The sequence below is a fragment of the Lethenteron reissneri genome, chromosome 39 (assembly GCF_015708825.2).
Source record: "Lethenteron reissneri isolate LAM-NWPU_2019-01 chromosome 39, ASM1570882v1, whole genome shotgun sequence".
In the NCBI taxonomy this organism is placed as follows: Eukaryota; Metazoa; Chordata; class Hyperoartia; order Petromyzontiformes; family Petromyzontidae; genus Lethenteron; species Lethenteron reissneri.
The window spans coordinates 8,984,008-9,005,822 of record NC_083817.1 but is presented as its reverse complement, the minus strand read 5'-3'; the positions used below and the strand labels follow the sequence as shown (position 1 = coordinate 9,005,822).

At 50.8% G+C, this 21,815-nt stretch overlaps 1 protein-coding gene across 2 annotated transcripts; it reads right to left on the bottom strand.

The window, feature by feature from the left end:
- Positions 1-326: 326 nt before the first annotated feature.
- On the bottom strand, positions 327-18,501 carry LOC133352078 (forkhead box protein D1-like). Of its 2 annotated transcripts, XM_061567822.1 has the most exons (3): positions 11,816-18,501; positions 3,881-4,243; positions 327-3,443 (listed from the first exon to the last, which is right to left on the bottom strand). In XM_061567822.1, exon 1 carries the CDS (start codon positions 17,528-17,530, stop codon positions 15,875-15,877), a length of 1,656 nt encoding a protein of 551 aa, XP_061423806.1. In that variant the 5' UTR covers positions 17,531-18,501; the 3' UTR covers positions 327-3,443; positions 3,881-4,243; positions 11,816-15,874. The 2 variants fall into 2 exon arrangements, with proteins under 2 accessions (XP_061423806.1, XP_061423805.1); XM_061567821.1 differs by having other exon boundaries at positions 327-4,243.
- Between the last annotated feature and the right edge of the window lie 3,314 nt (positions 18,502-21,815).

The window sequence follows — 21,815 nt, the reverse complement described above, 5'->3', positions numbered from 1 at the left end:
GTGTGTGTGGTACGTGTGTGTGTGCGTGGTACGTGTGTGTGTGTGTGTGGTACGTGTGTGTGTGTGGTACGTGTGTGTGTGTGTGTGGTACGTGTGTGTGTGGTACATGTGTGTGTGTGGTACGTGTGTGTGTGTGGTACGTGTGTGTGTGTGGTACGTGTGTGTGTGTGGTACGTGTGTGTGTGTGGTACGTGTGTGTGTGTATGGCACGTGTGTGTGTGTGGTACGTGTGTGTGTGTACGTGTGTGTGTACGTGTGTGTGTGTGGTACGTGTGTGTGGTACGTGTGTGTGTGTACGTGTGTGTGTGGTACGGCACGTGTGTGTGGTACGTGTGTGTGTGTGGTACGTGTGTGTGGTACGTGTGTGTACGTGTGTGTGTATGTGTGTGTGTATGTGTGTGTGTATACGTGGTACGTGTGTGTGTGTGTGTGCACACGCCATTTGGGTACGCGTGCGACCGAGATTGGACCGCTCAAAAGTGTGGAGGGACGACCCCGCCTCTCGTCGATAAATTAAAGTCGTTGTCGTCATCATCATAAATCATCGATGGCTATGATCTATCCACTGCTGGATGAAGATGGCGATGCTGCAAATCGTCCAAATGAAACGCACTTCTGCGGAATTGCTTTTTGTGAGCATTGTCGGTTTGTTGTGAGTACCCCCCCCCCACACACCTCCGATTATCGACGTACGGTACGAACGAAGTTCAACACACACACACGTACACATAGCTGCCCGCGCACACGAGCCGACTGAAGCTACACGTACGTAGCTGATTGTACATACTATGAAGAAGGGTCATTGCCCGAAACGTCGCCTATTACAGATAGTTTTAAGACCACACACAGTGTTGTTGGCAAAATGTTGTTGATGTTGATGATGATGTTTGTGCATGTCTAACACACCTGCCAATGCAGCAGCAGTAGTAGCAGCATAACGAACGTAATTACGTCCTCTGCTAAGCTCTTGTATAAATCTACTGCTGGATGAAGCCTGCATTATCGCTTTAAATACGTGGGCACGCTGCTGTGAAGTGGAAACGTGGTGAACTTTCCAAGTTTGTGAATTGTAAAACAAATAGTTTGAGGTTCGTGGAAATATTATTAAACTTTCAAAATGTTTCTACAAGCGTCATTTACTTCGCAATCGAAGTCAGACGTACGGCCGGTTCTGTAACCCAACGAACAAGAGACATATTTGAACAGTCTGAAACGTATTTCGCTTAACATTTAACTGCGCGATATTAAACGCTACGCAATTAAACGGCGCAGGTCACGGAACGCGGTCCGTTATGTTGAGTGACTTTATAAATATAGGATAATTGTTCAAGACTGCAAGCGTACGAAATTATAAATGTTTGTAATTTGTACAACGTAGGGACAGGGCAAAGAGAGAGAACTCGCGTGTTCGCGTTTAGCAGTTGATAAACGAAGGGGCAATTTAGAGATTTAAAATAATATGTCGTGTTCGTGTGCTGTACACGGACACACGTATACATTATGGAATAATTGTATATATGCACATACACGCGGTATGTTCTTATATACATTTAAACAAAAAATTGAGCTTGTAATTATATAATAAATAAAAAACTTGAAAATCTCTCCACCGGTTTCGACATTCTGAAATCTCATCAGCAGAGCTTAGAATTGTTGAACAACTCCTGCCGGATTCGGCAGATGTTATTGGCAAGAGCCGCTGCGTACAAACGATGGGACCCCAGCTCAACGCGACAGAGCAGCAAATGTGCGTGTTGACTCGGCGCTAGTGCAGTGCTAATTGTCGCCCTGCGCTACCAACCCGGCAAACCCGAGTTCGACTCCCGCTGACGGTCAAAAAACTGAACCCTGTCCCAGGCTTTCGCCTAAGTCGACTCGGTTGTTGTGTAAACATCGCCACTGGGGGAGACAAAGGCGGTCGGGCGTGGTTGCTGCCCACCCACCCGCTCTCGTTTAGCGTGCCGCGCTTTATCGGTACCACTCGCAGAAAAAAGCACTTTCCGTAACAGTCTGTTCAAGGCTATACGGGGGATCTTTGTCTTTGTTGTGCGAGTTGTCCGGCATAAACCGAAGCAATTTGTAATTCGTGAATTATAACGAACAATTAGAATGCAGTTAATGAATCATAATTAGCCGTAACAATGCCCGATGTGCCCTTTCAACTGCGAGTAAGGCTCGTACGGCGGTTGCAGAGATGGAGACAAATCGGGTTGCAAAACTTGCTAACAATTCATATTTTACCGGGCAAATAATTGTACACGTCGGTCGGGTTATGTTATTCTTCGCAATGTGTGCAGAGTTAGGGTTTGTTTTTTAGAGAAACGGGTTGTGTTGTTGCATTTGTGATGAAATGTTATTATAATGTGATGCAAAAAATAATACAAAAAACAATGTCTAAAAGCGACGTTTCTGGCAATGAGCCTTCTTCAAAGCACACATGAAGTAAACCAATGTCTGTTTCATTCACTTATTTTCTGGAAAATATATATATACTTGCGAAATAAATATATTTCATTCACGTGGATAAGAGCGGTGGCGCAGCGCTTAGCGCGGGAGCTATGAACCAACCCGGCAAGAGCTGATTTCGACTCCCGTGCCACGGCTAACATCAGTGTCGAGCCATATCTGAACCGGTCCTAGCCCCTCGCCCCCCCGCGCCCACCTCATCCTTCACCAACGGGGACTAACCAGAGTGGTGAAGTATGGCCAAACAATCTGTGAGAGGCTCATTCATCCAGCAGTGGACTGACAAAGGTGGCTGTGACTACTATTCATCTCTCTATACAAGTCGATGGGGTACCGGTAAAGAAGACGCGTACGCATTGTACCAACGTTAAGAATTCGTGTGGGTGTATAGTCCGTAACTGCACGTGTGTACGCCCCAGTAGACACATACGCGTACAATTTACCCAGACAAAGGTCCCCCGTGTAGCCTCTTAACGCACTGTTGGGGGCATGTATCCACAATGCCGATCCATCGCCGCTCGGTTAGGGCTGAGCAGACCACGAGGAGTCCCAGGACAGGCTCAGATAATTTAATCGTCGCGTTGGGACCAAGTGAACGGGACTCGAACCCGGGCTCGCAGGGTTTCGCAGCGCGGCGGCGCTAACCGCTGCGCCTCCGCTCCCCGCAATGTTCACCACCAGACACGGGCTTGTACCCTCGTGTGTGTACGCGCGCACACACACTCACACACTCACATCGCTGCAATACACTTATAAATAGTTTTAACCACCTTATCGTTTGGGCTCTTTCCTGTTTGTGGGGAAAGATGTGTACATTTTGCAGGCTCGCTAATAGCCCCGGCGTTCCAAATATATACACGATTGAGGAAACGCTGTCTCAACACACACACGCACACTCGTCGTGTCTGTCTGTGCTGTGTCTGTGTGTCCGTCCGTGGGGAGCGGTGGTGAAGCGGTAAGCGCGCTGCGCTACGAACCTGGCGACCCGGGTTCGATTCCAGCTCACGTCCAACAACGGTGGCGATTATCTGAACCGGTCCTGGGCCTCCCCTAGGTCGACTCAGCCTCAAATGAGTACCTTGTGTGATGTGTGAGCATCGCTGCTAGGGAGACAAAGGCGGTCGGGCGTGGTGTTGGCCACCCACCCCCTCGTGTGCCGTGCCGGCCTTCATGGGTGCTCGCTAACAGCACTTGCCCCGACGTTTTGTCCAGGCTATACGGGCGGTTCTTTGTCTTGTCCGTGAAGGGTACAGCTTATGTTGAGATTGTGTAAGTAGCTTGTGTATTTAACTGTGCGTGCTGAACACTGATGACTGATGTGGGACATCGCACGCGTGTGTGTGTCCGTGTGCGTCAGTGTGCGGTCGTGTAATGGGGAGCGGTGGTGTAGCGGTGAGCGCGCTGCGCTACGAACCCGGCGACCCGAGTTCGATTCCCGCTCACGGCCACCACGAGTGACGATTATCTGAACCGGTCCTGGGGCTCCCCTAGGTCGACTCAGCCTCAATTGAGTACATAGTGCTACGTGTAGAAAAAAACATTGTCACTAGGGAGACAAAGGCGGCCGCGCGTGGTGTTGGCCACCCACCCCCTCGTGTGCCGTGCCGGCCTTCATAGGTGCTCGCTAACAGCACTTGCCCCGATGTTTTGTTCAGGCTATACGGGGGATCTTTGGTGGTGTCGTAGCGGTTAGAGCGCTGCGCTACGATACCCGGCGATTTTGATTCTCTCGATTCTCGCTCACTGCCAACATCATTGATGAATAACTTAACCTGTCCTGGGCCTCCCCTAGGGCGACTTGGCATCAAATGAGTACCTGGTGCGGTGTGTAAACATCAGCGCTGGAGAGACAACGGCTTTGTGTGCCATGCCAGCCTTCATGTGTGTGATCGCGCAAAGCACTTGCACCAACAATATTTAGAGGCTATACGGAGGGTCTTTGTCTTTGTACACATACATACACACATACGTTTCAGGATTTCAGATCATTCCAAAAATTGGGAACACATTCCGAACGTGTACACTGGATACAGACAGACATTGCAGACACAATCGCGCCGTATATAACGCATCCAAACACACATTCATATCCACATAATAAAAACATCACACACATATACAAACATGAACATCTGAAAAGGATTGGAGATTATCCATTCATCCAGCAGTGGATTGGCTGTTTAAGATTACGCTGATACATCTCCATAAGAGGTTTTTATGGGTTAGTTCGCGTAAATATATAAACGTGTCGACGTTAAATCGTCACCACCCGACACAGCCAATTAAACAAAACGTGCAAATGCGTTACTAGCACAGCACATCGGTGTGTTGGAGAGTAAAGCCACAACGACGTTTCGCCGGTAATTACAACGAGCATCATCAGGCGACAGACAAATTTGGCGACTCGAATTGTAAATGTCGTTGGTTTACTTTACTCCCCAACACACCAATGGTGCTGTACTAGTAACGAATTGGCTACGTTCTGTTTACGTGACAAACCTTACTCGTTGGCTGTGTCGGGTGGTAGCGGGTTTAACGACACATTTATATATTTACGCGATCTAATCCAAAACAAACTTCTATCATGGCTACTACTGGTGGCGAACGCCTACGTGTTAAACCGATGATACATGTACATACATTCACAAATATGCACTAGATATATTAAATATACACGCACACATTTATACCGTTATGTAGAATGTACACGTACGTACGCATGCATGCATACATACTGCCTCGCCTAGTATACAGGAGGTCGTAGGTGCATGAATACACATACAGACATTCACACACATACAATACATACATACACTCTGTAGAATATATATGCAGATGTAATCTACATACATACACATGCATACAGATATCACATACATACACACTCCACATGCATACAGATATCACATACATACACACTCCACATGCATGACACATACAGAGCGCACTGATTTTCATACCTACATATAAATGCATGCATATATGAAAACATGCGTACAAAATGAACATACTTAGCACATACGCATAGGCACGTACTCCCATACACACGTGTAACATGCATGCACATATATGGCATTTAGAAAAACATAAACATACATTGAATGCATACTCTCACGCTATGTATCGGCGACGTATACACAGTTACACAGTATACATACACAATACGGATACATTACATACATTCTGGCATGAAACGACACAAAACGTGATCAACACACTATACATACATAACACACTATACATACAAACATGCATACACAAAGGTGACTTCCGATGCACGTCCAATACATGCACATACAGCGGATACGTAATGAACGAAGCACGTGCCGTCAATGCATCAACACATGCATACATACCCACACACGTACATCGCATATGCGTTTTACACGCGAACATTGCGGCATACGTATGTATGTGTGCATACATACGTATGCCGCAATGTTCGCATACGTGCTATTCAAAAATCGCATTTTACATGGATATACATGCATGCATACTCACTACTATTAACAGAACATGCATACTCATACACAAACGCATAATGCACGCACAATGAGCCTTCGTATATCAGCAGAATGTTGGGGCAAACTATGTTAGTGAGCGTCTATTAAGGCCGCCAAGGTGGTAGTGTGTCCAGAACCACTCCCGTCCGTCTTTGTCTCCCCCGTGCTGATGTTTATACGGCGCACCAAGGTACGTACTGCGGTGCCAAGATGTTAACTGCCTCGCTTGGTCTACAGGAGGTCGTGGGTTCAATCCCGACCCTGACGCCTGCTGCTGCTGTATATTTGGAGTTTGCGTGTCTCTCTCGCTCCCTGTAGTTGCGTGGATTGTTTTCTGAGTTCTCCGGTTTTTACCTTCAGATGAAGAAACGCGCGTTTCTAGTATTTGGCTGCTGTAAATATCCACGCGATAAGCCGCTTCGTTTAGCTATCATTTATGGCCAGATCGCTTCTGAAAAAGAGATAGTATGGCTCATTGCGCTCGACCTGGTAAAATAAAAAAAATTGTTTAAATAGTTTTAGTTCACTGATTTAAAAACTGAGTCGACCTAGGGGAGGCCCAGAACAGGTTCGGGCAATCGCCTGCCACCGATGTTGGACGTGGCCGGGAATTGAAGCGAGGTGCGACCGGGTTCATTTAGACACGCAGTGCCCACGTGGTCGTTGTGAATTCTAACGAAGTTCTTCAAATTCATATTCTTTGGGTCTTTTAGGTAAAGTCACGTAGAAAGGTTCAAAGAAAATTAAAAAAAAATTACTAAAATAACAAATTCATAATCAACGTTTTTGGGTTTAGATCGCGTTATTTATAAATGTGTCGTAACCCTCCACCACCCGACACGGCCAATCAGTAAAAAAGTGTCACGTTCACAAAAGACAAATAGTTCACTGCTTTAGCCCACCGGTGTGTTGAAGCCACAACATTTACAATTGTACAATTGTAAATGTTGTGGCTTCAAAGTGAACTATTTGTCTTTTGTCAACGTGACACTTTTTTACTGATTGGCCGTGTCGGGTGGTGGAGGGTTACGACACATTTATAAATAACGCGATCTAAACCCAAAAACGTTGATTATGAATAACATTGGTCGCGAAAGCCTACGTGTTAAACCGAAAATAACAAATGTTATAACAAACGTATTTTTTTTAAAATAACAAAAAATAACTAGTGTTGTTTTTTTGTTATTTGTATTTTTTGTTATTTTCTTTGAACCTATCTACGTGACTTGCGGTAATTTAAAGATTATGAATTACTGCAGTCACGAAAGCTTTAAGTCAAGACGTTCTTCAAGACGACGGGCCAGACAACTAAAACATCGGCACGAACGTGCACCTGGAGTTGGGATTGTATTTGTGTTGTCGTTGCTTATAATTGGCAACGATTAAAGAAATACCAAAAGCAGGAAAAACAACGTGATCTTAACTGGGCTCTCCCAGTGAGTTATAGGGCGTTATTTTCATTTCACCAGGTAATGCACACTTGAGCTGGGTAATCCTCCAAATGTGTCAGTGTGCCGCTTAAGCTGATGCTGATATCACATTTATGAAGCTTGTTGTCGGACACATTGACTAATATAGACACACACATAATACACTTTACATACATACACATGCATACTACATACACAAGACAAAGATACCCACGTATAACATTTAACATGCTGTTGGGGCAAGCGCTGTTAGCGAGCACCTATGAAGGCCCATATACACACACACAGAAACACTCACGCATATCTATGTAGTGTCCTCATATACATACGTACACATCTTTACAGATACGCATATTACACAGGAACACATTCACATCCAAATAATGTAATAACTCGTCCACTTATGCACATATATACTTTCACATGCGTATCTTGATACTCATGCGTACAAAGGCATATTCACATTGACGCACTTTCACGTGTATACACACGCACAGTATACGTACACGCCTGTACACTACACAGCTTACGATTCTACTTATATATATAGAACTATTGTCAAGCAGATTGCGTATGAATAGCGGTGATTAAGAATGACAGCGAATGAACACTCGCTATGGCAATAGTTCACTGATGGATGAAGTCCTCCCCAAGAATTGTTGTTCATTGTTGGGGGGGGGGGGTGTCTGACCATACTTCACCACGCTGGTCAATGGGGTTGTTGAAAGGGTGTCTGACCATACTTCTCCACGTTGGTCAATGGGGGTTGTTGAAAGGGTGTCTGAACATACTTCACCACACTGGTCAATGGGGGTTATTGAAAGGGTGTCTGACCATACTTCACCACGCTGGTCAATGGGGGTTGTTGAAGATGCAAGCTCAGAACCGGTTTAGGTATCACCAGGGAATCTGATTCAGGAGATTGCAGAGATCGAAGTGCGCCGCGCTAATCACTGCGCCACCGCTCCTATTTAACCACTGCAAATGGGAATAAACGTCGCTCCGTAGCGGATGTTATAATCAGTGATGCAGTTCCTATCTGTGTACGTAATGTGGAGTGTGTGTCTGTGTAACGTGTCATATGCATGCGCATATTGTGTTTGCGTGTAAAGTGTAGTATGTGTGTACATTATGTGTACGTCTGTATTGGTGGGGAGCGGTGGTGTTGTGGTGAGCGCGCTGAGCTACGAACCCGGCGTCCCGAGTTCGATTCACTCTCACGGCCAACACCGGTGACGATTATTTGGACTAATCCTGGGCCTCCCCTAGGTCGACTCAGCCTTAAATGAGTACCTACTGCGGTTTGTAATTATCGCCACTGGGGAGACAAAGGCGGCCGGGCGTGGTGTTGGCAACCCACCCACCCCCTCGTGTGCCGTGCCGGCCTTTATAGGTGCTCGCTAACAGCACTTGCCCCCACAGTCTGTTAAGGCTATACGGGGGATCTTTATCTTGTCTACTGAGTATGTGCGAAACTGATAGAACGGTCTTTGGGGTACAAGCAGTGAGAAGTCCACGTGCAGTTGTTTTTTTAATATTTTGGAATTAACCCAACAAACCGACTCCCGACCACGGCTCAAATCAGTGTCGAGCTATATGTAAACCGGTCCTGCCCCCCCCCACCCCCCAAATCTCAAACCCACAGCGACCAGCGTGGTGAAGTATGGTCAAAGTACTGCCATGACCCACGCAGCTTGGGGAAGGGAGCCCTTCATCCAGCAGTGGATTGTCCAAGGAATACGACGTCGTTATTATTCTTCAATAATTTAAAATAATTTCAACTCTGGTGAGCGTGATCCGATTATCATCTCTACATTGTACATGCATACTCATATATTACACGCATACGGTATACTTTGCAAATACACTATATATTCTATACGTTTACACATACGTACATAGACACATACGTATCCGCATAGTATAGTACATCCGTATATGTACATGCTACACTTCATATCATACATGCTTAAATACATACATGCTACATTGTACATACAAAATGTAAAGCACATGATGTGTATACTTTACATTCGTACAGACTGTTGGGGCAAGTGCTGTCATCGAGCACCTAACACAACAACAAACAACACGAAGTGGCGTAACGTCACCACGGCGCTTGTGCCAGGCTAGGTGCACATTGAGGCACACACAAATACACACACACACGCAACAACGACAAAGATCCCCCGTGTGGCCTTAACAGACTGTTAGGGCAAGTGCTGTTAGCGATCTCCCATGCAGGCCGGCACGCGGTAGGGGTGAGTGGCCAGCACCACACCACACATGCAACACACACACAACACACACACAACACACACATGCAACACACACACACATGCAATACACACACACAACACACACACCACATGCAACACACATACAACACACACACATGCACAACACACACATGCAAAACACATACAACACATGCAACACACGTGCAACACACACACACACCACATGCAATGCAACAAACACATACAACACACATACAACACACACACCACACACAACACACACACACCACACATGCAACACATGCAACACACACACCACACACGCAACACACACACATGCAACACACACACCACACACGCAACACACACACATGCAACACACACACCACACACGCAACACACACACAACACACACACACATGCAGCACACACATCACACATGCAACACACATACAACACATGCAACACACACACATGCAACACAAACACAACACACACACAACACACACATGCAGCACACAAAACACACACAACACACACAACACATGCAACACACAAACAACACACACAAAACAACACACACAACACACACACAACACACAACACACGCAACACACACGTGGTACACAACACACACACAACACACACACAACACACACACACACAACACATGCAACACACACGTGGTACACAACACGCTGCCATGTCACCGGCAACGTTGTCGCTGGACGTCATTGTCGTGGGGTGAAAACTCTCAACCCACTCCCGTTGCCTCTCTCGGGACGTCGTCGGCCAATTGTAAAGGAGGTTGCGGGTGTCGAGTAGAATTATTATTGACTATTGTTGTGGTTGTTGTTGTTGTTGTTGTTTATAGGATATTGTCATCGAACCTTCACGCTAGCGCCAATCCAGCACCGCCACCTTTGATGTGTCTCTATGTGTCTCTATGCTCAAAGTTCAAAGTTCATTTATTAGGTATAGCCCTGTGAGCCATTCGACTCTTGAATCGGGTGCAACCGCAACAAACAAAAAAGCATGAACAAGAAAACATCTTAAAGTGACTATGTGCCGCTGTGGGTCTCTATGAATCGCTGTGGGTCCGTGTCTCTCTGTATCTCGATGGGTTTACTATATGGTCGATAGTCATGGTTTGCGTGACCACAACCGCACTTCTGTGGCTTGTCTTTAGAGATGCCTTTCGACGTGTGTCCAGGTATCGCTGTGGGTCTCTGTGTCGCTACGTATATCTCTATGGGTCTCGATGTATCTCTTCGTGTCGTTGTGGGTCTCCATATATATGCATATCGCCGTGGGTCTCTATGTATCCCAATGCGTTTACTCGATGGCCCATGAAGACGCGATGGCTTTGCGACGGGGGACCTTCATCCAGCAGTGGATAGATGCTGGCTACTGCTCCCCGATATGAGAAACTGGCAGCGGGGGGTTCACCCTCGTATCGTTTCTATCGATCGGCTTTAGCGTCACACTCGGCTCTCTCGCCCTCCGAGATCATCATCATCGTCATCATCATCGTCGACGACGAGGCGCGTCATCAGCCGCCCAGTGACGATCGCCCTCTGTGCGCGTCACGCGCACCGCGTGACCGCGTGACTGCGGACGCCAAACGCGAAACGTCGACCACGTTCACGACGTCGCCCGACGCATCCCACACACGTGACGTGTGCATGGAAACATTCGTGCATACGAGACGCACGCGCGCGCCAGAACACGCGCGCACGTGCACGCACGTACCGCGTATCGGGAGAAACTGCCGTTGATATGTATCGACGATGCAAAAAAGTGAGGGTTTGAACGCTTACATACTTAACGAGACGTGCAATTGGCGTCATTATGGGTTGTTGTTGTTGTTGTTGTCTACGTTTCCAGCTGTACTACTACGTACACAACACGTGCACGCGTACCTACATGAACACAACACGCGCATACACTCTGCGTGCACTTGCAACCAAGCGAATACTCAGATATATGATATCGTGAACACGCAATTCGACGGCAGACTTGCGTATGCCCACCAAGGTACCCATTTATGGCTGAGTCGCCCTGAGTGTAGGAATGTACAAGCGGTGGTGTAGCGATTAGCGGGGCTGCGCTCTCAATCGGCGATCCGAGTTCGATTCCCACTCACGGCCAAAACCAGTGACGATTATCTGAGAACCTGGTGCGGTGTTGTAAACATCGCCACTGGGGCGACAAATGCCTTCGTGTGTGCTCGCTCACAGAACTTGCCCCAACAGTCTGTTAAGGGCTATACGGGAGATCTTTGTCTGTGTACTAACACTCACAAAGTTGCCACGTGATGAACAAAACGCGTCCAGGGTATTACCGCTGCAGCAGCCGCCGCTGTGATGTTGGAAGAGCGATTCGCAATCGGGAAGTCCGACGTTTTTGCTGGTAGTAACAAGCAGCACACGCGACGTCTCGGACGACGACCGTTCTACGTGCCGCGCAAATAAAGGCGTGTATTGATGTTCTATGAAACAGGACAATTGCCCGAAACGTCGCCTATTAGAATTTGTTTTATATTTAAGGCCACATGCATGCACGCAGTGTTAGTGGCCAATGCGTTTGAGGTGTCCGGAGAACAACGCGATAACCACTACGCTACCACTCTACCCACGTTTACACATGCACACAGATACATACAGATACATCTACACACGTTTATACATGCACACAGATACATACAGATACATCTACACACGTGTATACATGCATACATATACATACAGATACATCTACACACGTTTACACATGCACACAGATACATACAGATACATACAGATACATCTACACACGTGTATACATGCACACCGATACATACAGATACATCTACACACCCCACGTGTATACATGCATACATTCATATACATGCACACAGATACATACAGATACATCTACACACCCTACGTGTATACATGCATGCATACATATACATGCATTCATATACATACATACTTTCATATACATGCACCCCAAATGTATACATATATACAGATACCGTACGTACATGCACACACGTGAATGATTGAGCAATTACGTTTACCAGAAATAGAACAGCATGCAAGGTATATGCTGGCTGACCGTCAAGTTACGAACACATTAATACATAGCGCAGGTTTTACTCCGTTCCTACACGTACATACACACACAACGTTGCTCACGGTTTTGAATACGAAACAAAGACAACGATCCCCCCGTAAAGCCCTAACAGACTGTTGGGGCAAGTGCTGTTAGCGAGCAGAACCGATGAAGGCCGACACGGCACCACGTCCGGCCGCCCTTGTCTACCGAAGTGACGATGTTTACACACCGCACCAGGTACTCAGAAAATCGTCACTGGGTGTTGGCCGTGAGCTTAAATTGATCTCGGGACGCCAGGTTCGCAGCGTGGCGCGCTAATCGCTGACACCACCGCTCGCCTTAACAGACTGTAGGGGCAAGTGCTGTTAGCGAGCACCTATAAAGGCCGGCACGGTACACGAGGGGGTTGGGTGGCCAGCACCACGCCCGACCGTCTTTGTCTCCCCAGTGGCGATGTTTACACACCGCACCAGGTACTCATTTAAGGCTGAGTCGACCTAGGGGAGGCCCAGGACCGGTTCAGATAATCGTCACTGGTGTTAGCCGTGAGCGGGAATCGAACCCGGGTCGCCAGGTTCATAGCGCAGCGCGCTAACCGCTACACTACCGCTCCCCACTGGCTTTGAATAGACGCACACGGACACACATTGAATACGAGCGTGCACATTCGAGCAGGACGCATGTGTAAATCCACATACGTGCGACGCAGATATGCGACTTACGTGCACGCACGGGTGACGCTTTGTTTAGACACGTGCACAGCAGGCCACTTCTTTGTAAGCGCACAGATGCACGCGAATTGTGTGAACACAATGTTTGCGCACGCGTACGCAGAGCGCAGCATAGCCGAGCGTAAGTTCTGATTATGTTCTCGAAGGGCTAGAGGGCTGAGCATTTGTTACTAATACAGTTGAGGCTATTCTTACGTCTTGACACAGATTTTAAATTTTTACAAATTACATTCTGATTTAAATAAAAAGTAGTATTCATTTACCCGTCATAACTTGATGGGCACGTGATGTCCAAACAATAACACACTACGTGCGCGCTGCAATTGACGTTGATCGTAACATACATTCACACGCGCGCGCGCACGTGCAGTGAATTCTATTGGACACACAAAGTTTCAACACGTACAGCTGAACTTACTTTGGAACGCATTCATAGCCTGCAAACAACCATTTAATACATTCACCCGTACACACGGAGCACAAAACATCGCTTAGAATTCACACAGGACGCGAGTGCTGAATGCGTATAGCCCGGCTTGCTTATGCGTATGCATAGCACAGACGACAAGCATTGAATACACACAAGGCACACATAAATGATCACGCATGCACACACACACCACACAGTGGATTGAACGTGGCTGACGATGCTCTGTGTAGGCCAGTGTTGCGAGCAAACAGGCTTAATGCGCACGTGATCCGTACGCATTGACATCCACACACACACAAAAAGGTTTGAATCCGTACATACACACAAATACTTAAAGCCTTTGACAGGCACACACACATACACACATTCACATTAAAAAGACAAAGATCCCCCGTATAGCCTTACATGACTGTTGGGGCAAGTTCTGTTAGCGAGCACCTATAAAGGCCGGCACGGCACACGAGGGGGTGGGTGGCCAGCATCACGCCCGACCGCCTTTGTCTCCCCAGTGGCGATGTTTACGCAGCGCACCAGGTACTCATTTGAGGCTGAGTCGACCTAGGGGAGGCCCAGATAATCGTCACTGGTGTTGGCCGTGAGCGGGAATCGAACCCCGGTGGCCAGGTTCGTAGCGCAGCGCGCTAACCGCTACACGACCGCTTCCCACACAGGCACACGAAGTGTGTGTGTCAGCGGACATACACACGCATGCATACGCACATTCATGCACTACACAGCGATGCGTGAAGTGTTAGGCTAGCTTACATTAAGGCTTGAACACACACAATGCCACATACATGACCACACAAAACCACAACACACATGACCACACACACGAGCGTTAAAACACTTGCCTGCATGAACGCTTGAACACACAAAGACAAAGATCCCCCGTATAGCCTTGACAAACTGTTGGGGCAAGTGCTGTTCGCAAGCGCCTATGAAGGGCGGCACGGATCACACGCCCGACCGCCTTTGTCTCCTCACACATATCGCATCGGGTACTCGTTTGAGGCTGAGTCGACCTAGGGGAGGCCCAGGACCGGTTTCAGATAATCGCCACTGGTGTTGGCCGTGAGCGGTGAAACGAACTCGGGTGGCCGAGTTAGTAGCGCAGGGCGCTAACCGCTACACCCCCGCTCGCCACGACCACACGCAGGCTGGAGTGAACGCACACACATGACCACACGCATACACACGTACACAAAACAGAGATCCCCTGTGTAGCTGATCGCAGATTGTTGTGCCAAGTGCTGTTTGCGAGCACCTATGAAGGGCCGGCACGATACACGAGGGGGGTGGGTGACCAGCACCACGCAGAGCCACTTTGATCTTCCCAGACCTAAATGTTTACGCACCGTCCAAGTTACTCTATTGTTTTAAGGCCGAGTTGACCTAGAGGCGGCCCAGGACCGGTTAAGATATTTTTTTGTTCACACCAATTTTGGCAGTGAGCGGGATTTGATTGGACTCAGGGAAGCTGGCGCTCGTAACGGAGTGCGCTAACGACTACAACGACCGCTCCCCACGCATCTATACACACACGCAAATACAAAGATCTCCCTTATAGCCTTGAACTGACTCCTGGAGTGAGTGCTGTTAGCGAGCACCTATGAAGGCCGGCACGGCACACGAGGGAGTGGGTGGCCAGCACCACCCCCGGACGCCTTTGTCTCCCCAGTGGCGATGACTTTACACACCGCACCAGGTACTCATTTTAGTTTGAGTCGACCTAGGGGAGGAGGCCCAGGACCGGTTCGGATAATTGTCACCGGTGGTATTGGCCGTGAGCGGGACTCGAACATTGAGTCACCGCCGGCTTTGTAGCGCAGCGAACATTCCACACGCGTACACACACACACAGCCACACGTACAAAGTCCCCCCATAGAGCCAACCACACACATACACACACACGCGCGCGCGTACCCCCCACACACGCTAGTGGTTCCAGAGCAAGTTTCCTGTCCACGCTCATTCACTCAACAGAAACGGGAACACACATTGCTGCTGCTGCTGCTGCTGCTGTATCGGTTGAACATTACCTCCTCCTCCACCACCACCACCACCACTGGCGCCAATGATGTTATCAATAGAGAACGATGTTTTTGCCGGTCCCGACTCAGTCTTGAGCGCAGCGAGTCCGTGCGGCAGCCCCAGCGGACTCAGCTGCTGCGGCACGAACACCGCGCCGCTCTTCTTCGGCTGCAGACCTCCGCCGCTACCGCAGGAGGAGGCGCCCTGCATGAGCGGAGGCGGAGGCGGCTGGAGTAGCGAAGCGCCCTGTACTGACGCAGGCTGCTGCTGCTGTTGTTGCTGATATTGGAACGTGGCAGCCGCTGCCGCCGCTGCTGCTGCTGCAGAAAACGTGTAGGTAGGTCCTGAACACGGGTGCGGACTCAACGCCGTCGGTAGGTGGTGATGGTGATGATGCTGCTGCTGTTGTTGCTGTTGCAAATGATGCGCGTGCGGTAGTTGGTGATGATGGTGATGATGATTGTTGTGATGATGATGCTGCTGCTGCTGGTGATGATGGTGATGCTGCTGCTGCTGTTGGTGATGGTGATGCATGGACGGAAATCCGTGCAAGGGCTGCAATCCGTAGTTGAATCCCGAGTAAGGTCCGTAGGTGAACCCGGGTAGAAACGCGGCTGCCGCCGCTGCCGCCGCCGCCGCGGCCGCCTGCTCCTTGAGGAACTCCACGGACGACGCCTGCATGAGCTGCTGACGCTTGAAGCGCTTGCGTCGGCGCAGGAAGGAGCCGTTGTCGAACATGTCGGCCGACTCCGGGTCGAGGGTCCAGTAGTTGCCCTTGCCCGGGTTGCCCGGCTCGCGCGGGATCTTCACGAAGCAATCGTTGAGCGACAGATTGTGTCGGATCGAGTTCTGCCACGCGGGGAACTTCTCGCGGTAGTAGGGGAAGCGGTTGCTGATGAAGTCGCAAATCTCGCTGAGCGTCAGGCGCTTCTTGGGGCTCTGCAGGATGGCCATGGTGATGAGCGCGATGTACGAGTAGGGCGGCTTGACGAGGGCGCCCTTGGAGGAGGACGACGACGAGGAGGAGGAGGAGGTGGCCTTGATGCACGAGGTCGCGTTGCCGTGAGCGCCGTGTGGGTCGTCGTCGTCCGCTGCTACGGCGCCCCCCGAGTCTCGGCGCAGGCGATCCTCTTCATCTCGTCCGGCTCTGCCATCCTCATCCTCTTCGTCGTCGTCGTCATCATCGTCGTCGCAATTGACGCCGTCCAGGATGTCGAGGTCGCGGTTCTGGCCGCGGTGCCGCGCGTTGTCCGCGTCGTTGTTCGAGCAGCCGACGACTTCGTCCAAGTCGTCGTCCAAGTCGTCGTCGTCCAAGTCGACGTCTTCGTCCAAGTCGTCGATGACGTCTTCGATGTCATCGCGATCGGAGCCGAAAAGTCTTCGCGTTCGGCCGACTTCGTGTCTCCTGCCTCCCGCTCCTCCTCCTACGACCGTCCCTCCTCCTCCTCCTGCACCTCGTCTGTCCATTCCGCCACCACCACCGCCGCCACCGCCACTTACACCGCCACCGACATCTTCGCCAACGACGTCAACAAAGTCCTCGTCTGACTGCATGCAGACTCCTCGTCCGAGTAGCTCTGCGCCAAGAGTCATTCTCGTGAACACGATCGCCTCCGACTCTCAGCCCCCCCCCCAACCCCCACCCCCTCCCCCCTGGGTTCGGGGAAGTCGGGGGGGGGCGCTCTGTTGTATTGGAGGGGGGGGGTAGCGGGGGGGATGGACGGACTTGTTGATGGTCGCAGGTTGCTGTGATGTCTTTATCGCCTGGTCGATGTTGAGTGGAACCGTGGTGGAGTTGAACGGTGGTGGAGTTGAACGGTGGTTTGACTGGAACGGTGGTTGTCCCCAGCTCGTGTAGTCTCTTGAGTCAGGAACGGACCCTCTCTCTCCTCTCTGTCTGTCAACGTCAGTCGCTGGGATTCTGGTTGCTGGTGACGAGACGTCGCCCTGTTGTTTCGCGCGAGCGAGTTGATTGATTGTCGAGTCGCTGCTGCTGCTGCTGCTGCTGCAGACCCCGCTGTTGCTGTTGCCGCTGCTGTCCTTGTTGTTGTTGTTGTGAGAAGTTGAGCGCCACGGAAATTGATTCCGCGTTCCGCCTCTCGCCTCCTCTCCGACGCTCAGCCGAGTTCTGCTCTTCTCATTTCGCGCGCATCCCTCCTCGGCCGGCGACAACGGAGCCAAAGGCAGCCGCGCACAATACTGCGCTTTCAAAATAATCCATAGAGCGTCTCCGTGTGTTCGTCTAACGACTCGGATGAGAACGTGTAATAACAACAAAGTTCCTTCGCAACGAGACAAACGTAAGCTTGCAAAAACAACAACAACAGACGTCTTCTGAACGCAGGACTTTCTGCCGATTTTGTTGTTGTTAAGGACTCTTCATTGAACTGGTCTCGTGTGAAGTTTGTGTAGTAGCAGCAGCAGCAGCAACGGCAATAGTTGTAAGAGGTGGCACGGACACGTATCGCCAATAGTTGATGTCACGCTGCCAGCTGTCACCACGTGTACACACACGCGCACGCACGCGCTCGCAGGCGTCCGCGGATCGCTGCCGAGAACTTGTGCCGAGCCTGGGGGGGGGGAAGTGGACGAGAATCCGTCGTGGGAATTTATACCGAGAAGGCGTTGCGCGTCGAATCACGTGGAACCGTGTCACCCACCCAACCCACTCAACCCACCCAACCCACTCAACCCACCCAACCCACTCACGAAACCACGCCCGCTTTTGCCGATTCCCTGCACGAAAATTGGTCGCGCTCGATCAAGCCCCTCCTCCTCTTCCTCCTCCTGCTGCTCCGCCTACCTCCCTGCCTCCTCCCCCTCTACCCCACCACCCCTCCAGCTCCACCCGGTCCGCGTGTGTCTGTGTGTCTGCGTGCGATTAAACATCAGCACAGGGGAGACAAAGGCGGCCGGGCGCGATGCTGGCTAACCCCCCCTTCCTGCCCGTATGCCGTGCCCGCCTTCATAGGTGCTGCTCGCTCACAGCACTTTGCCCCAGCGGTCTGTTGAGGCTACACGGGGCCGAGGGGCTGGGAGATCTTTGTGCAGTGCCTTTGCAGAGGGTGCTGCTGTTTGTGATGTTGTCTTGTTGGGGTGTGCCACCCACGGCACTGATGATGATGATGAGTCGCGGGGCGCACGTGCACCCAGAGAAGCGTCATGGTCAGCGAGAAATCAACCAGCCACCCCTCTGCCCCACAGCCCCCCTCCCGAAATAATAATAACAATGCACCCCGCCACCAGGCCACGCGTTACATACAGCAACTCCCATTAGCAGGGTTACAGCACCTCCGATTAACACGGTTGGCTACGTACGGCGCGAAAAAAGTTCAACGTACGTCCAGCAAAATACCACGTGCTATCTACCACTGCAACCAACCAACGGACCACTCAACCACGCACCCAACTACCCATGGACAACATAACCCCACTCAGAATTAGGATTTTTATTTAGACTGGAGAAATCCGATGAGCTTTCAAGCTCTTTTTCACAAGATGTCCACTCACCTACCCCACTCGCCCACGAAACGCACCGTCACAGCAAGTTATCCACGTTGTCATTCTCTGTGGCTGTGTCCACCTTACCACCACCCATCGACCACAGGCCACCCATTCATTCTCATCACATGGACACCACTGTGCCAACTCAATAACATCACGTTAACACGCCCAGCAAACGCACAATATGCTCCCAACTAGTCGCACACCTACCCACCCACTCACCCACTCACTCACTCACCCACTAACTCACCCAACCACTCACACACACACTCACTCACCCACTCTCTCACCCACCCACTCACCCACCCACTCACTCAACCACTCACTCACCCACCCACTCACCCACCTACTCACCCACTCAACCACTCACTCACTCACCCACCCAACCACTCACTCACCCACTCACTCACTCACCCACCCACTCACTCACTCATCTACCCACTCACCCACCCACTCACTTACCCACTCACCCACTCACTCACCCACCCACTCACCCAAACACTCAACCACGACCACCACTGCCCATTCACATCAATGCAAGACAAAAATCCCCCGTATAGCCTTAGCATGCGGTTGGGGCAAGTGCTGTTAGCGACCACCTATGAAGGTCGGCACAACACACGAGGGGGTGGGTGACCAACACCACGCCCGGCCGCCTTTGTCTCCCCAGTGACGATGTTTACACACCGCAACGGATACTCATCGTAGTGCAGCGCGCTTACCGCTGCACTCACTGACTCACCCACCCACAAACTCACCCGTCAGAGAAATCCACGAACGCTCTACACCACTGCAGCCAGTCATCCAAACCCCGCAGACAGTCACCCAGCCACCCACCCACTCACCACAGCAATCCACAAATCACAGCTACACACACGCATCCACCCACCCACGTTACACTCTCCTGCACCCACCCACGCACACATCCACACATCACTCCACCCACCCTCCCACCCCTCGACTCGCTCCCTCCCTGCCGTCTACGCTCGCTCCGTATACCCATCGAATCGACCTCCCCTGCATTGGGACTGGCGGATCGGCGGGACGGGTGAGTCTGTGGATGGACGGGTGAGTGGGTGGGTGAGTTGGTGGGTGGGTGGGTAGGTGGGTGGGTAAGTGGGTGGGTGAGTGAGTGAGTGGGTGAGTGGGTGGGTGAGTGCAGTGGTGTCTATTGTTCGGACCGCCGTTACGGGTGAGTTTATGGGTAGGGTTGTGGTTGAGTGAGTTAGTGAGTGCAGGTCGCGTATACTGTGAATGAATGGGATATGTGATTGGTTGGTTGTGTGGGGTGAGAGTGGGTGGGTGAATAGGTGGGTGAGTGTGTGAGTGGGTGGGTGAGTGGGTGGGTGGGTGAGTGAGTGGGTGAGTGAGTGAGTGGGTGAGTGAGTGAGTGAGTGGGTGAGTGAGTGAGTGAGTGGGTGGGTGAGTGGGTGGGTGAGTGGGTGGGTGGGTGAGTGGGTGGGTGAATGGGTGGGTGGGTGAGTGTGTGAGTGGGTGGGTGGATGAATGGGTGGGTGGGTGGGTGAGTGGGTGGGTGGGTGAGTGGGTGCGTGGGTGGGTGGGTGGGTGAGTAAGTGGGTGGGTGAGTGAGTGGGTGAGTGGGTGGGTGGGTGGGTGAGTGGGTGGGTGGGTGGGTGAGTGGGTGGGTGAGTGGGTGGGTGGGTGAGTGGGTGGGTGGGTGAGTGAGTGCAGTGTTGTATAGCACCAGGGGTGGTGTTGCGGTTAGCGCGATGAACCTGGCGACCACAGATCGATTCCCGCTCACGGCCAACACGAGTGACGATTATTTGATCCTGTAAACATCGCCACTCCGAAGAGACAAAGGCGGCCGGGCGTGGTGCTGACCACCCACCCCCTCGTCTGCCGTGTCGGCCTTCATAGGTGCTCGCTGGTATCACTTACCCCAACAGTGTGTCCAGGCGATACGGGGGATCTTTATCTTTGTTTGTCTAGCACGTGTGGATTGCCGTCACATCAGGGGCGAGTCAGTGGGTTGACGGGTGAGTGTGTGAGTGAGTGCGTGAGTGTGTGTGTGAGTGAGTGTGTGAGTGGCGAGTGGGAGAGTGTGTGTGTGTGTGAGTGAGTATGTGAGTGTGTGTGTGAGTGTGTGAGTGAGTGTGTGAGTGAGTGTGAGTGAGTGTGTGAGTGAGTGAGTGTGTGAGTGAGTGTGTGAGTGTGTGAGTGAGTGTGTGAGTGAGTGAGTGGCGAGTGGGAGAGTGTGTGAGTGAGTGAGTGTGTGAGTAAGTGAGTGTGTGAGTGAGTGTGTGTGTGAGTGAGTGTGTGTGAGTGAGTGAGTGTGTGAGCGAGTGTGAGTGAGTGAGTGTGTGAGTGTGAGCGAGTGTGTGAGTGGCGAGTGGGAGGGTGTGTGTGTGAG